Below are 17863 nucleotides of genomic sequence, written 5' to 3'. Positions count from 1 at the left end.
ACAAGTTGATAGTGCTGTAGTTGTCTGCTTTTTGGTTTTCCATGATATCAAAGGACCATTTTCATTTAGGCTTACACAATAACCTGTCATACTGCGTCTATCAGAAACATCGGATGCCCAGTCTGCATCACTGTATGCTTGTAGACCTAGTTTTCCACTTGAACATTTCCTAAAGCACAGTTCTTTTCCTTGACTACCTTTTAGATACCTCAGAACATGTTTCACTGCTGTCCAATCATCAACAGTTGGCGCATTGAAGTGTTGTGACAGTTTGCTGACAACATAGCTTAAATCAGGTCGCGTACAATAGCTCAGATAAATAAGACATCCTACCGCTTCACGATATCTCCTCACATCTGGTAATGTCTCGAATTTATCAGAATGAGTCCATTTCTGTTCACAGGGTGTTAACCTTGGCTTACAGTTTTGCATGTTAAATCTTTTTAAAATGTTCTCAATATATATTTTCTGTGACATTTTGACACATTCTTTTTCTTGAAGAAAATCTATTCCTAGAAAATGGTTAAGTTTCCCCAGATCTTTCATTTGGAATTTAGAAGAGAGCATTTCTTTCACGCCTGAAAGCACATTTTCATTGTTAGCTGCAATGAGTAAATCATCCACCCACACTATGATGATTACTTTTTCACTTTCAGTTTCTTTTGAATACACACAATGATCAGCAACATTTTGTCTAAAGCCACAACTGCTTAAATAGTCATGTAAGGTTTGGTTCCAGTTACGACCCGATTGCTTCAGCCCATAAAGTGATTTCTTTAGTCTGTACACCAGTTTATTAGTCTCACTTGATTCTTTCTCAAAACCTTCTGGTTGTTGTATATATATTTCTTCATTTATTGGTGCGTGTAGATAGGCGGTTTTCACATCCATCTGGTGAACCAACATATCATCCTGAACCACTTTCTGCATCAAAACTCTCACACTCGATAAATTATAAGTCGGTGAAAAAGTCTCCTCATAATCAACTCCTTTTGTTTGACTAAAACCTTTAGCCACAAATCGAGCTTTATATCTGTCTGATCCGTCAGAGTTCTTTTTAACGGCATAAACCCATTTACCCCCCACTGCTTTCTTACCCTCTGGTAAGATGGTTAAAGTAAATGTGTCATTCTCCTTAAGGGATTGAATTTCTTCATTCATCGCTTTTTCCCATTCTTTTGACTCACTTGACACAATAGCTAAATGATGTGGGTATTTCACACAACAATCTATAGCAATAATCAACACTGGTTTGCATCTGTTCATTTTCACACTCTTTCACATCAGTGATATAATCACTCAAATAATCAGGTCTCTTTCTGATTCTGGATGGATAACGTGTAGCTCCAGCATCTACTTTATCCTCAGTTTTAACCTCGGACTCAGTTTGACTGCTTTCACTACCATCTGGAGTGTCCTCATCCTTCGACTGTTTGGGTTCACCATCTTTTCTGGATTCATAAACTTCATCTTCATACATCTGATCACTCTGTGTTTGTTGATCCATTGTCGCGGGATTTAGTATTTTTATCAATCTGTGCTTTTCAACCTTCCCGGTTTTTGGGAAATAGATCAAATATGCTGGACTATTTTTGTCATATCCCAAGAAAACACCTTTGTCGCATCTTGGATCCAGCTTTCCCCTATTTTGTTTATAAGCATAGCACAATGATCCGAATTTTTTCATTCTAGAAAGATCAGGTCTTTTTCCAGTTAACATCTTATACGCTGTCTGACCTGTGCGTTTGTTAAAACATCGGTTCCTAATCACTCCCGCGGTTTGTACTGCATATGGCCATAAAGACTTTGGCAATTCGCTCTCAACTAACATGCATCTCGCCATGTCAAAAAGTGTACGCCAGTTCCTCTCTGCTGTTCCGTTTTGATGAGGCGAATATGGCGCCGAAGTTTCCTGCCTAATGCCGTGTCTACTTAATAAATCTCTGAACTGTCTGCTTGTAAATTCAGTTCCATTATCAGAACGAATGCACTTGATTTTCCCATATGACGCCACATCTGCAATAAATCTTTCAGTTGCTTGAGTTGTATCACTTTTGTGTTTCAGATTATATACAAATGTTGCACCTGAATAATCATCAACAAACGACAAAACAAACTTAAACCCTTCTTTAGAGTTTGGCGTAATCGGACCAGCTAAATCCGTATGTACCAACTCTAATGCTGCCCTGGCCTTTTCATCTGGTTCTCGGTTCCTAGTTTGAGTAAACTTCCCTTGTATACAGGCTTCACATTGCATATTTTTGTTGATTTTACCCTTAATTTCCATTCCATCAACGACATTTTGCAGATTTTGAACATCCTCATAATTACAGTGTCCTAGAATTTCATGCCACGTTTGCATATCAAAACATCCATTACATTTATCTTCAAACTCTTGCACAGTGTTTATAAAGAACAGTCTCTCGTGTTCATATATAGGGAATTTTGTTCCATCAACATGTTTAAGAAAACTGTCCCCGTGTTTGAAAACCACAGTGGCTCCGTTACTAGTAGCTGCTTTTACTGACAAAATGTCCTGTGGGAACGATGGAATGTAGAGTGCTTGTTTCAATGTTACCTTGTGGCTGCGTCCTTTACTGTCGATCATACTTATCTCAGCATCTCCTCGCCGCTTTGCAGCTCCTCTGCTCCTCTGCTCCGCCTTCCGTCAGCCAACTCCAAACAATGAGCCTCGGGTCGAAATGTGTCATCAAAAGTCTTAAAACTCTCGATCTTCGTGAAGATATGTGACGTCGCTCCCGTATCCACCAGTAGCTGGTTATTCAGCATCCCTTGGCCGCCGTCCGGGACCCTCTGGGGTTTGGAGCCCGTCTTGAACGCGTAGTCCTTCTCCACGACCCCTCTCGCTTCATCCCGTCTTAGCTTCCTTCTACAGGTCGCATCTTTGTGTGTACTACTCCGGCAAAAACTGCACCATGCTCTGGATCGGCACATTCTTGCAGTGTGTCCCTTTAGTCCACATTTAAAACACACAATCTCATTATTCTTTGATCTTCGGTCATCTGCTCGCCATGAAGTAGAATCCTGGTCTGATTGCACTTTTGTCCTCATTACGTTGTCATCAGTTACAGCCGCACGCATTCTCTCGGTTTCTTCATAACTTCTGAGTTTTACTTTAAACTCTGAAAATGTGATTTTTGCTTCACTCTGTGTAACGTGCACAATCAGGGGTTTAAACGTCTCTGGTAGACCTTTCATTATCATTGCGATCAGAAGTCCATCAGTTAGTGACTCACCCGCATTTTTTAACGCTGTGATAATTGCTTCTGCTCGGATAATATAGTCCGTCACACTTTCATTCATATATACACTTTCATGTATATAGCACTTGTATTCTATTTTTATCTTATTGCATATTTTATTCTATTTTATTCTACTGTATATAGTATTTTATTTTATTCTATTCTGTACAGTTGTGTACTGTATTTATTCTTATTTTATTTTATTCTAATTTTTGCTTCATAACTTTTGCACTGTCCACTTCCTGCTGTGACAAAACAAATTTCCCACGTGTGGGACTAATAAAGGTTATCTTATCTTATCTTATCTTATCTTATTCTTTTCATTTGTGAGAGAAGTGAGTTCGGTGTACAGACTTATGATCCTTGGCTTGCCCACTCCTGCATAATGACCTCTCAAAATTTTTAGGGCTTTCCGTCCGTCATCAACTGCATCTCTCATAACTAACGATAAACTTTTGTCATCCAGAAATTGTATCAACTCTGCATATGCTTCTGCATTTTTGTCATCATCTTCACCATCGGCTTCTTCATCACCCTCAGCCTTTAAGATGACATCTTTCAAACCTTGTAGTCTGAGATGACCAAGGAACTTCGTTTCCCATATCTCATATTTCCTTTCATCTCCATCAAATTGCAAATGGGAATATCGACTGCCCGACTCTGCCGTGCGTCTGCTCATGATGCACAAAAACGCTTACTCACTCAATCGTGCCAAACTTTTAACACCTGCCGGTAACTTGCGGTTTCAGGAAACGCTGCCCTTCCTTTGGCAGTTACAGGATCTCTTTGCTGCTGCTCTGGGCCCATAACCTGTTAGCAGAGCTGCTCTGTGCAGTGTTATGGCATAATACTTTTGAGGGAGAATAAAAAGTCAACACACATATCTTATTTCTGACGGAGGACTCTTCCACTACACTTCTCCAGTCCATTCACAAAGTCGTTGCATGGTGAGACATGGATAGAAAGTGGGCGGAGCCTTTTACCGTCATTTTATTGTGACGCAAAGTACAAACACCTGTGGACACACAATCCAACACTTACCTTTGTTCGTACGACAGTCTTTCGTTCTACACGGTGCATTTCAAGGTCCTGTACCCATCCATCGGTAAACTGTACCTGGGCTTGTTGCAGTGACCTGAAGTTACTAAAACCTTCATGAGTGTATGCACTCACTCCAAGAACCGTATAATTATAAATCTGAGCGTGGTGAAAGTTGGGCAGCACGCTGACGTCTTTTGTCCACTCTGTGTGCTCGTAAGGGTCTAACCCTTTCACTCCTTTGATTTTTTCCTCGTACCTTTTCTTTGCCTTTTCGTCGAGTCTGTCTTTGTACGGACCGGCATTGTTCTCCTTAGTTTTGTACATTCCTTTTTTGTGCGGCAAAGAAAAACCAAGAAGGTATTGGAACCGGAGAATGAACGTTTTGCGGTGCTGCAAATGGTTGCATTTGATGCGGTACTTGGATTGTTTTGCCTCGAGTTCCCAGCATGCAATGCGCGAAAGTCACGTGATCTGTCAATCGCTATAGGAAAAACCTTAAATTAAGACCAAGAACACTAGAGGTGAGACATGATCATTAATTAATATTAAAATTAATAAATGACAGATTTAGTGATATTTTCATAAACACCTCCTTTCTTTTTTTGTTCTCCATTTTCTTTAGTTCATCTATAAGATTGCTAAACAAGGGGGAGGGTGCATCCGGCCTCCTCGGCTGTAATTGGTCCAGCCCAGAGTCGATCATGACCAATTGGCCAATCCAACACCTTTCCTTATATATACCCTTCCTAAAAAAAAAATAAAAAAAAATCCATCGGCCCATAAAAACAAAAAGTCGCCAGCGGCCCACCGGGCAAATGCCCGGTATGCCCGATGGCCAGTCCAGCTATGCTCTTAACCTTACAGGAATTTTCACACACCATAACGTAGACACAGCATCTTAATTTTCTGATGTTTTCTTACTGCCGAAAGGATCTGGGTAACACGAGAAGATCGGAGGAGGATCCTCTTTAACGGCCGCGGTAATGCAATTTTTCCCGTTTTCCCTTGTTGGGCCGCGGGCCGATTAACTCCGTGCGCTGGTGACGTTTGCATCCTCCTTCTTTCGCCGGTCTGTTGTGGTGAACTACATGGTGTGGTCGCTACCATGACTCGCTCGAACAATCTGCCTTCTCAGGCAATAGTTTCTCAGCATAGCCTGCCACCTCCAGCTTATGCACTTCTTGACAGTAGGTTTCAACCTGCTCTGGGTCTCTCGCTATCCGACGTTCAGTACTCCGTACCTGTGGTAGCAAGGCCAGCCTGGGTGCCCAAAGGCGAGGACTGTCTTTGCGACGGAGGAGGGGCATTGCATATCTTGTCACTCCCTACACCTGCACTCTGGTAGTGCACCGTTCAAGAGCTTCAAGTGCTTTCTCATCTTCCTTAGAACATGTTGCAGTCTTCATATTTGTGTATGGGAGTACACCAGCCTTCTGCAATTGTTCTTCATGTTGAAGGAGATCACTGCTTGGGGACTCAGTCAATTGGTTTTCTCTACTGTGAGAAAACTGTGAGAAGACATTAAAAAAGTATAGCCCAGAAACAGAGATGCACATTGCCAATATAGAGATTTTAAAATTATAAAAAGATATATTTTATTTTCAAAATAATCTTAAAATGTTAGTCTACAAAATGTGCAGCAATTTAATTTATTTATTCCCTTTAGCTGATAGTTTGTGGGGCCCAGGTAGACTGTATAACTGCATCTCTACCAGTTTCTCTGCTCTCCAGCCTCTTCTGTGTCATGTGAAGGGGTTTTCCTTAAGGCAGGAGAAATTATCTCCACGAAAAGGAACAGGTTTGGCCATCGCACCGTGGAACAAATTCTCTTCTTAAATAAAAATAAAAAAGGGCTACTTTAAATGCATCATGTTTTTAATTTGCAATTTCATAAGCATTTTCCCTTTCCATTTCACAATCAGTTCTACCCCCAGGTCAAAAATATGTCTGGGAAAATGTCCCTAATATAATATTATTCATAAATATACCCATCTAGTGGTTAATTGCATAAGTGCATGGAAGCAGGACCTCATTTAAACGTTTACTCTTCGGCCACCACGCTTTGTTTTTTCAAAAAAAAAATTGACACAGTCAAAGCTGCGCTATGAATTCTGGGATATGTTGGGCCACGAATGATACACCCGACTCATCCTTCAAGTCCGGGGAAATGAAGGGCGCATTTGGAACTGGGACAGTTTCATCACGTCGCTGTGGTGTAATCAGCCTTCAAATGGGGTCTCAAAATTGTACCAAAAAACTCTGTACCTCCCTCCATCCAACCACACACTTCTTCACGTTTGCCATCAGCCCTGCCTGCCTCAGGGAATCCGGGACCGTGACCAACCACTGCACATGCTCCACCGAGGTATCACTATGAATGACGACATCATCCAGGTAGGAAACAGCATATGCAGTGTGAGGACGCAGCTACAGGAGGTGCTGAAAAATGGCCGGGGCTTCAAACAAGCCAAACGGAAGTGTGACGAATTGGTACGAACCATACAGAGTGGAGAAGGCCGTTTTTGTCTTTGGACTCTGCAGACAAGGGAATCTGCCAATCAGCTGCGTTTCAAAGTGGTGCTCCATGAGAGTCGTGCACACGGGCAGGGGGGAGAACACATCTGCAAAGCGCGGTTGCAATGGAGGAACATCTGCTTTATTGGAATGTGTGAGATGTTAATCACAATGTATCTTAAACACACTCTCTAAAAACGTCATGCCCACAGCACGTTTTTGAGAAAAATCTAATATTTTTGTCCTTGAAGATCATTTCAGAGTTTTTAATGAGCTGCAGGAACCCTGTTCTGTGTGAGTGGAGAACAGCCCAGTCGCCTCCTCTGATAAACCTCCACATGTACCACTGAAAACAGTTAAATTAGTTTGAATCTGAAATCAGGGCTCAAACTACTTGTTCTGAGACCAGTTCTTCATTTTTCACACCAAACTGTTTAATAAGACAAACGTTACACAGAATTCATCAAATATAACTAACGGTTTAACATTATCAGGATTTCATAATACAAACTTCAAATCAACAGGAAAACAGCTGCAGAACATGTGGATCAAAATGAATTCATTAAAAAACAACACGTGGACTTCAAGGATACAGTAAATACACTAAAGTGAAAGGAGGAGCCAAAATTTGAAGGAATTTGAATTAAGTAAAAGTCACCTGTGATCTTTAAAATGGTCCTGATGTGTGCTGCTGTTTTTACCTTTCAACATTTCTTTGCTGCCACTGTGAATACGAATGTGTTCTTTGCCTAATTAAATAAAGGTTACACTGACTCACTGCTTCATCTTCTGGTACAAACTGGCATTATATGGAAGTACAGCCCAAAACCAGTTTAGCTTGAGTTTCTTTTTTCTGGACATAAAGTCACAGCAGGTGTTGTTTCAAAGCTGGTGGACAGATGTAGTTCATTTGGGAAGTTTTAAGAGCAACTGCTGTGAAAATATTTGCAGTTTTGGGAGAAAATGATTTAAGAGAAGGGATTACCACAGCAAAAGTTTAAATATGAATGAAGGATTGAAATTTAACTTAGGTAACACATAACACGAATACAACTACTAAACACTACTGTGTCCTAAGGGAACAAAGAATAAAATGTAACAGGGATAACATTTTAGAGAATTCAAATCCCTCAAAGGAAAAAACATAAACTTGATATGCATATCTATACATGCAGCTTCCTAAATGTAACATTCAGGATTATTCACTGCAGCTCCAGAAATCAGAGCTACCTCATCAGATCCAAGTGTGACATCAGCTGACACTCTTTACAGGAGATTCCATTTGAACCCTGTGGAGCCTGATCTCAAGGTTTTTAAGTCTGACCTGAAACCAGAAGAGGATCTTTCTCTCTCTTCAGATTCATTGTGATCCAGTGATTTCAGTCCTGCATGATCAGGCTGATGTTTGCACAGAGCAGATAATGAAGTGAATGTTTTTGCACATTGGTAACAGTGAAACAGTTTATTTACAGTGTGGGATCGTTTGTGTTCGGAGTATGAACTGAGATTCCTGAAGCTCTTGTCACACTGGTCACAGGTGAAGTTCACTTCCATGTGTGTACGTTCATGTTTGTTACGATGACCTGATTGTGAGCTTTTGTCACAGTGTCTGCACTTGTATGGTGTCTATTCTGTGTGGATTCGCTTATGCTTTTTCATTGAGCTCATGTCCAGTGGTGAAGGATGACCCACACTGGTCACAGATGTGCTTTTTGACCCCACTGTAGAAGAGTTCGTGTATTTTTAATGTACTTGGCGTGTGGAAGCCTCTCCCACATTCTTTGCAGTAGTTCATTTTGTCTCCAGTGTGGCTACGTTGATGTGTTTTTTTGGTCCCGTTGATGAATGAAGTTTTTCCACAAAGGTCACAGAGAAACTCTTTCCCACCACCACAGTGACGACAGGGTTGAGAACTGGATCCATGTGCTTTGCTCCACTTCTAAACAAAGACAGTGTAAGTCAGGGAATTCCTTCAACGTTTTTATCCTGAACGTCACCTGAAATAAAAAGCATCTCTGCCAACGTCCAATTACATTTTACCGTTTACATTACAACACTCAGCTTCCTGAGAGAAAATGAGTCTTCATTTTTCCAAACAGTTCATTCAGTATAACTCCATAAGTTTACTGATCAGACTTGTTCCAAACAATCAGGTTACAATTACAGGATAAAAATAAATACATACCTCACAGTAACTGCACTAGTAGAGTTACTTTCTGGTGTGGATGAGTTGGTGTTTTTTTAACTGTGCAGCCTGGTTAAAAGACTTTCCACACAACCCACAGCTGTAAGGTTTAACTCCACTGTGGATGACTTGGTGAGTTTTTAGGTTTTGAGCCAGGGTAAAAGACTTTCCACACAGGTCACAGCTGTAGGCTTTAACTCCACTGTGGATGACTTGGTGTGTTTTTAGGCTTTGAGCCCGGGCAAAAGACTTTCCACACAACCCACAGCTGTAAGGTTTAACTCCACTGTGGATGACTTGGTGAGTTTTTAGGTTTTGAGCCACAGTAAAAGACTTTCCACACAACTCACAGCTGTAGGCTTTAACTCCACTGTGGATGACTTGGTGTGTTTTTAGGCTTTGAGCCCAGGCAAAAGACTTTCCACACAAGTCACAGGTGTAAGCTTTAACTCCACTGTGGATGACTTGGTGTGTTTTTAGGTTTTGAGCCAGGGTAAAAGACTTTCCACACAGGTCACATGTGTAAGCTTTAACTCCACTGTGGATGAGTTGGTGTATTTTTAGGCTTTGAGCATGGGTAAAAGACTTTCCACACAAGTCACAACTGTACGCTTTAACTCCACTGTGGATGAGTTGGTGTTTTTTTAAGTCTCCAGCCAGGGTAAAAGACTTTCCACACAAGTCACAGCTATAAGCTTTAACTCCACTGTGGATGAGTTGGTGTGTTTTTAGGCTTTGAGCCAGGGTAAAAGACTTTCCACACAAGTCACAACTGTACGCTTTAATTCCACTGTGGATGACTTGGTGTGTTTTTAAGCTTTCAGCCCGGTTAAAAGACTTTCCACACAAGTCACAGCTGTAAGGTTTAACTCCACTGTGGATGACTTGGTGTGTTTTTAGGCTTTGAGCCAGGGTAAAAGACTTTCCACACAAGTCACAACTGTACGCTTTAACTCCACTGTGGATGACTTGGTGTGTTTTTAAGTTTTCAGCCTGGGTAAAAGACTTTCCACACAAGTAACAGCTGTAAGGTTTAACTCCACTGTGGATGACTTGGTGTGTTTTTAGGCTTTGAGCCAGGGTAAAAGACTTTCCACACAAGTCACAACTGTACGCTTTAACTCCACTGTGGATGACTTGGTGTGTTTTTAAGTTTTCAGCCCGGTTAAAAGACTTTCCACACAAGTAACAGCTGTAAGGTTTAACTCCACTGTGGATGACTTGGTGTTTTTTTAGGCTTTGAGCCCGGGTAAAATCCTTCCCACATAAGTCACAGTTGTAAGGTTTAACTCCACTGTGGATGACTTGGTGAGCTTTTAGGCTGTCATTCCGGGTAAAATCCTTCCCACACTCATCACAGCTGTAGGTTTTCTCTCCCTTTCTTCTGTGAGGTTTGTCGGCCTCCTGAGAGCGCTGACTTCTTGCTCCATGTTGGTCCTGCAGTGACAGAGATACAAACAGAGGCAGTGAGTGAAATGCAGTCGTGGAACAAACTGAAACTCCCTCCATTGGTGGAATCAAACATGTCAACAAAAACACATTGTAGGTGTGTTACCACCACCTTCTGGTGATAGTATCACATTACAATGATGTGCTACAATGAAAGTTGTTATGAAAATGACATTACTGAAGAAATATTGATCTCAGTAGAGAAACTCTTTTACTTCAGAAAAAAAATCAGAGTTCAACTGATGATATTGTTGTTTCAATGTGTGTAGAGAAAATATGATCTTTGTATTTTCTTGTAACTTCTGTGGTTTTTGGTTGTGAATGTAGATTCTGTATATATGGAGGAGCCCAGGATGGAAAAGATAAAGCTGCTGTTAACATGTTGTTAAAAACCAACCAGCTGTGCACACAGTTTGAATAACAGTGTAACTGTGATGTTTTTCTCACCTTTTGTGTTGAAGTCATTCTTTCCTCTGTAGTGGCTGAGCTGAGTCCAAATGGCTGAAATTGTTCCTCTGCTGCACCACCAGACTCTTCTCCTCCTGTTACTCAGCTGGGACACAAAAAGTATATATATATATATTGTTGAAATACATGAACGGATGAATGGTAAAACTGTAAAGAAACACAAAATATCCCGTGTGAGCTGACATCAGCAAACATTCTTACAATTAGAAGATGTTATGACCTGTTACTATGCAAAGCAAAGCAGAACGAAAAAAGCTAACGTTAGCGGTTAGCTAGCGCTAATTAGCGTCAAGGCTAATGACTAATAAAACACATCATTGAGTGAATTTACCTTCTCAAAATATCACAAACAACTCACGACAGTTAGTGCTAAACATTCACTAGTAAAACATAGTGATGGGACGTTCTGTATCGAGGCTTCAAAGCTTGTGTCGAGTAATGGAGGGGGCGTTTCCACGAAGCGCGTATCGAGGCTTGCTTCATTTATGGGAGGAGCTGAAAATGATGACGTCCGAAGCCTCGCTGCCTGGCTGTACCACGTGACTGGTTCATGAAGCGGTTCGAACTTTGCCGCGAGCTATGACAGCGATATAAACCCCTCAGACTTCACTCAAAATGTGGGTGTTTGATGGAGAGTTGCGGTTAGTGAGAGTTTGGAGACAGTTTGGAGGTTTATGAGAGTGAGGAGAGAAAGTCAGGAGAGGATGGAGCCAGCTAAGAAGAGGAGGATGTCCTCCCCTGTGTGGGAACATTTTGATTTTATTCCTCCCAACAAGGTATGTACATTTCTACAGATGATGTATTTTTATAGTACTGATGGTGCAATACAATTTATGTTAAGCTGTCTTTACTTTTGTACAAGGTGAAGTGTTTGCTATGTGCCAGGGAGCTGGGATATAACAACAACACCTCACCCATGCTTAGGCACTACAGAGCTTTGCATGAGAATAAGGGGAACACGGATTGTGGAGCAAGACCAGGTGAGCCATCAAATGCCATGATAATATAGCATGCAGTCATGTTACTAAATGATAGAACAATATTATACAACTGTAATAAGTTACGCGTGTGATATTTATATTTGTCCTTTGTTTTTATTGTCTTTCCTCAGGAGAACAATCTCAAATAGATGGAGACCTGGTTAGCATGGTGATTGAGGACTCCCAGCCATTTAGCATTGTGGAGGACAAAGGATTTAAAAGATTTGTTAAATCATTAAATCCTAGCTATGTTCTCCCCACTAAAAAGCTCATAAAAGCAGTGACAATGTAGTTTTTACAGAATAAAATGTGAAGAGGCAGGACTGAGACTCAAAGCCTCAGTGTGTAGCTGTCCATACCTCAACGTTACAAAAGCACAACCACTTTCCACACCCCAACCACACCTCACCTCACAGTAAATGATCATTTCCATTTTAAGCATTTCCAAATAATCATTTTCCAAACTGCCAGTATAAATATACACAGTATACTGCCATCACTACAATATACATGTTTTACACACTCCTTATGTTGTTGACATTTACAGGCTGTGTGCAAAAATGGCACACTCTTCAAATTCATGCCAACTAATATTTTCACGTCCAATAGACCTACTAGAGCAAATGAAGCTTCACGAAGCTTTGCGCTGAGGTGAACCAATTGGATGAAAAGCTTCAGTGCTTCATGAAGCTTCATCTGCCCATCACTAGTAAAACACAACATTACTGCCAACTTACAGACTGTGCTGGCTTAAGAGGCAGCATAGGCAGGCACAGGAGTAGCAAACCGTCCTTCTCCCGTTAGACAGGAAGTAATGAGAAGTAGCACTTCCGGGAGGATGTCAAAATAAAATGAACAGTGTGCCAAAAAACAAATAAACACTGCGTGAACCCATACAACACCACATAACATGAGGGGCGACTCTTAACCTCCTAGGACCTGGCGTCCACATATGTGGACATCACATTTTTGGTTATTTAGACCAAAATACTCAATTTTGCTCTACAAGGGCCTGATATCCACTTACGAGGACATTATACTGCTACTGTTCTATCAAAATTTTAAACGAATATCCTCATATGTGGCTCTAATTTTTCTTAAAAACAAAAATAAGGTAAAAAAAAAAATCTGGTAATTCTTTGTTTTTACATTCATCGGGGCCCAATTAGCCCAAATATCAAAGAGAAATTAAAAATGCATGCCGTGGAAGAGTTCAGGTCTTAGGAGGTTAAGGAGCCAGAACAAACTGCTTTGTATCACATTAGACTGCTGATTTATGGTGAATGAATGATATTGTTTTATGATGCATTATACTGCTGTATAAGAAACAAGAAATACTGTTTTCAGAGAGTCATCACCTTATTTGCCGGATTAGAAAAGAACATAACAGACTGCACAGGGAGCCGAGGTCATAACTTAGGTGCCGTGTGAGAGAAAGAATGTGAATGTTTAGGCTTTTACGACTAGGTGGGGGCCACTAAGGCTGTAAGAGTTTGAGTAACCCTCCACCGGTTTGAGATTTGCTGTGACCCTCTGCATGCATGTCTCCCCATCATGATGGTTTGTGCTCAAAAGTGTTGAATTGTGTGTAATAAAGTAATTGTTGATTGAGCATTTATACACCAAGTATTGTCCTTCCTTCAGCCCAAAGATTGAAAGAACAGGGAGATTCTAACAAACCCCAGAAGCAACTACAAAAAGAAAGTCATCAGTTACCTACAAGAACTTGAAAGGGAAAACCCCCTGACCCCCCCGCAGATCACCGCCTTTACCCAGGGGATGCTACACCCTGTATATATGGACTTCCATAGATCCACAAAGATGGAGTTGCGTCTCAATGGTAGCAGTATAAACTCAGCCACCTACAACATTTCAAGCACCTCATTACCATCCTAGCTCCCCTAGGATGGTAATGAGGTTTTTAAAAAACATTTTCGAAACTCTCTTTGTTAATGTGGATTTCTAAAATTATTCTACAAATGGAGAATTTATTCTACAATTCATCATCTAAGCATCTAAGAATTGTGTATTTCGATGTGTGTGGCTATTGTGGTTCTACATATGGTGGTACAAATAGAGGACATAGAGGAAGTGGCACACGAGGGGGTACATGTTGAAGGTGTTAACAACACACAGTGTGGTTGGCTAGGTTAACTCACAAACAGAATTTAGCTGTGCCTGACTACAATAGAGACTTTCTTCTTTAGATGTTTCTGAAACAAGAAGGTGTAGTAAACAGAGATTTGTTTCAGAAAAAGGGGAAAGTAATTAAAACGACATACATAAGCACAGAATGTTTTAATCCTACTAACACATACACACACATGCAATGAAGCTCATGAATACCAGATGGTATTTTAAGCCTGTGTTTCTGATTTTATCATCTTGTTCGATTCACTTAGTGAGATGAGAAGCGATATATGAACTAGTGGACTAATATTATATTAGGAAAGATGATTGAATGATAGCAAGGGTGAACAGAATGCAGCAGAGGGTTTAAATGAGTGAGACTAACAGATTGGACAAGCATGTAAGGAAGATTGCTAAGACGGTCAAGGCTAATCTGAATTGTTTTAAGTTAATTCAGCACTATATACCTGCTTGAGCAGCTCAGTTATTTATGCATTTGTCACGTTCCTGGGTCTTTTGACCCAGTGTTTTGAGTTCTAGTTCATTTTTGATGTTTATAGTTTATGTTTAAGTTCTTTAGGTCAGCGAAGTTCATTTGGTTTTTAGATTCCTCTTGTATTTTCTTCCCCTGTATTTAAGTTTCCCTCACCCTTTGTGTTTCATGCTGCGTGTCTTATGTGATCAAGTTTGTATTGTCATGTCTGAATCTCATGTTTCCTGTTTTATTTTGAAGGTCTGTGTCCTATGTCTAATCTGTTCGATGGCATCATTTAGGGCTGCACAATTAAATGCTAGAAAACCGCGATCTCAATTCATACTTATGTGCGATCTCATTTCCAAATGACAACGATGTGGAAAAAAAAAAAAGAAAAAAAGATGACAATTGTACCGCATTTTGATCCGGGACATAATCTGCATGAAAACAAGCGCTCACTCTTCATGCTCAACAAATGACAAGGGCAGAGCCTAATACCACGTGATACAGAAGCCAGCTGGCAGGGAAAAAACAATGGAGAGCACGTGAGAGAAACTGCCGGAGGGGAGAAACCACAATGAGTGCAGAGGAAAAGCTCGCTGATGGCGGTGAGAATGACAACCCCACTGTAACATTAATTCCAAGAAAAGGTTCTCGTTCCTCCGTGTGGAAGATTTTTGGTTTCAAAAAAAATGATGAGAGTCAAAAAGATATCATTTGCAAGCTGTGTTTTGCCATAGTAGCAGCACCGCAAGCCAACACTATGAATTTGTAACCAACTTAAACGTCACCATAAAGTGCAATATGACGAAGCTGTAAAGTCCAAGAAAGTGACAGGAGAAAATCCGTCCCGGTCAACCACCCAAACATCAATAATGGGAACCTTATACAGCGCTTCCCCATACCCGTCAAATTCCCCCAGGCACAAAGACATTACGGAGGATTAACACTGTGCAAAACGAGGGATTTAGGAAAATGATCAACACCCTAGACAAATGCTACACAGTGCCGTCCTGCAACTATTTTTCAAATGTTGCACTACCTGCTCTATACACGCAGTGTCAGGCAAGGGTGGAGACGGAATTACAAGCAGTACAACATTTCACGGCAACGACAGACTTATGGTCCAGCCGAACTAAGCGTTATATTTTGTTAATAATTGTGGTTTACATTTTAAGAAACATAGCTTTTACCTATCTCTCTCATCACCTTACACACGGAAAGAATACTGTTCAAAATGTTATTGTTAGAAGTATTTTAAGGTTTTGTACGTAAGAGTAGACAAGTGAGACATTTAATGTTTTTATGTTTAGTCTCAGCTGTTAGGAAGTTGATGTGCAGTTAATAAGTTCAATAAATATTTATATTGGAAAAGAAAATCGTGAGAGAATCGTGATCTCAATTCTAAGCAAAAAAATCGTGATTCTCATTTTATGCAAAATCGTGCAGCCCTGGCATCAATGTCACATTTTAGAGAAATATAATCTACTTAGTTTTAAGAGTTTTAATCATTTGTGTTTTCTTAAATTAGTCTTTAAATGTATAAATAGGATGGCCCCAGAGTGTCTTAATAGATACATCCAGAGACAAGATAGTAATCGTATTACTAGAAGCATGGTGAACGGAAACTGCAAGATATCATATCGCAGATCTAAATTTGGTCAGTCGGCATTTTCCATAAAGGCTTGCAATCTGTGGAACACACTTCCAACCAAAATCAAATTGATTACAGACATCAGATCCTTTCCATTGAAGGTTAAAGTTTGATTAAAGGGAAATCGGAGATGTAGTCATTTTAACTAATGATTTTATTTTTATTTATTGTCTATTAATTGTAGTTGTATTAACGATGTATTTTGGTTTTATGAAAATGTAAAATGTATTTATTTTGATTGTAAGCCCAACAAGGGACAATTGTTGAAAATTAGCAACAGCTATAAACTTATGTGCGTTACATCAGTTTCATGTTTTGTACTTGGACTATGTCAAACTGCACTGTCCCTTTTAAATAAATAAATTCAAATTCAAATGTGTGGGGGAGGCTTTACCATGACATACACCTGGTTACATCGGAAGAAAGTTATTATCTAATAGGACATTAGGGTTGTGTGAAATGTGTGTGGCTGGTGGATGAATGTTTTGGGGATTTATTTGGCGGCTACATTTTTTTTTTTTTACAAAGTGGAACCTGTCAATAAGTTTTGGTTTGATTTATCAGTTTAAGGAGACGAGTATGCTTTGGCAAGTCCTAAAACTAGACTTTCGTATTTTTATATTTTGTAGTATTTTCTTTTCTTTTTTCTTTTCACGTTTGAGGAGTGCACTGAGAGTTTTGTTTGAGAATCTGCTGTCCGTTAAGCAGGCCTGCATGATTTGAACTAAAAGTGCTATACAACAGTGTTGCTGGAAAATGATCTTAAAGTGAGCTTCTCCACATTACAATGGGGACTGACTGGACTGATAATGGGGACAAATGGTTCACTGACTTGACACTGACACGCAGATTGCACCTACTCCAAGCAGACAAGGAAAGGGTGGATGTATGTATGTTTTTCCAGGAGCAGGAAGATGACAGCGACATCCTAGGGTCGCATGAGCTTGTGGGCCATGCAGACTTAATCTTGTAGTTGTTCATTTCTGTGTGTATTTACCAGCGCTGTTATTCATGTTGTAGTGCCACATTTCTTTTCTTATAAATCATATCACATTAGTAATAGTAATATTATTTCCTCACTTTAGTATTCACCAGTTGTATGCATGCATGTAGAATGTTATCACAAGTGGGCCCCATGTTATTGCACCTTCACAGTGGACCCATCGTAGACTGGAAGATCTCCAGACATCCGGTTTTAAAGGAGGTGACGGGTGGTCATAATGTTTCTTAGTGTTGTGTATTTTGGGTTATAGCAGGACCCATAGTGGTCATGCACCTGGTGCATGATGGGAAATGTGTACTGTTGTTGTTGTTCGAACTAGCCCTGTGCTGGAAGTTATGCCGCTATAATAAATACTCAAAGTTACGTCTTGGTCCGAGGATCATTGTTATACTAGTAACACGCAGTGAAGATATAACAAAAAGTGGCGACGAGGACGACTGGACCGGCGCTGCAGTCCGCGACAATACGGAGTTTTGCACTGTTTTTTCCTGCCGATGCCTCGAGCTGGCCCGGTGTTAGACGGCGCCGATGTGAGGGCGAGCCACCCGGTGTGCGGCGGTGGATGCCGATTTTTTCAGCGAAACAGGGAGGAGTGAACAGCGGAAAAGACGACGAAGGGAAAACTCTGTGAGTACGCGGGGTAAAAAAGACGTTACGAAAAGGAACAGTTGTGAGGGGAAGAGTGCCATTCAACCAGGAGC

General features: G+C 40.5%; 1 protein-coding gene across 3 annotated transcripts in view; it reads right to left on the bottom strand.

Moving 5' to 3' along the window:
• Positions 1-7314: 7314 nt before the first annotated feature.
• Positions 7315-17863, bottom strand: part of LOC134624790 (zinc finger protein 665-like) — a 44588-nt gene continuing 34039 nt past the window's right edge. For all 3 annotated transcript variants that reach the window (XM_063469847.2, XM_065470348.1, XM_063469848.1), the window contains 3 exons: positions 10900-11005; positions 9004-10440; positions 7315-8757 (listed from right to left, as the gene is read on the bottom strand). In XM_063469847.2, the coding sequence (XP_063325917.1) occupies positions 9028-10440; positions 10900-10917 (1431 nt within the window). In that variant the 5' untranslated portion in view covers positions 10918-11005 and the 3' untranslated portion in view covers positions 7315-8757; positions 9004-9027. The remainder of the gene's footprint in view (positions 8758-9003; positions 10441-10899; positions 11006-17863) is intronic.

This window comes from Pelmatolapia mariae, linkage group LG3_W (genome assembly GCF_036321145.2).
Source record: "Pelmatolapia mariae isolate MD_Pm_ZW linkage group LG3_W, Pm_UMD_F_2, whole genome shotgun sequence".
Classification (NCBI taxonomy): Eukaryota; Metazoa; Chordata; class Actinopteri; order Cichliformes; family Cichlidae; genus Pelmatolapia; species Pelmatolapia mariae.
This window is presented reverse-complemented; position numbering and strand designations above follow the sequence as displayed.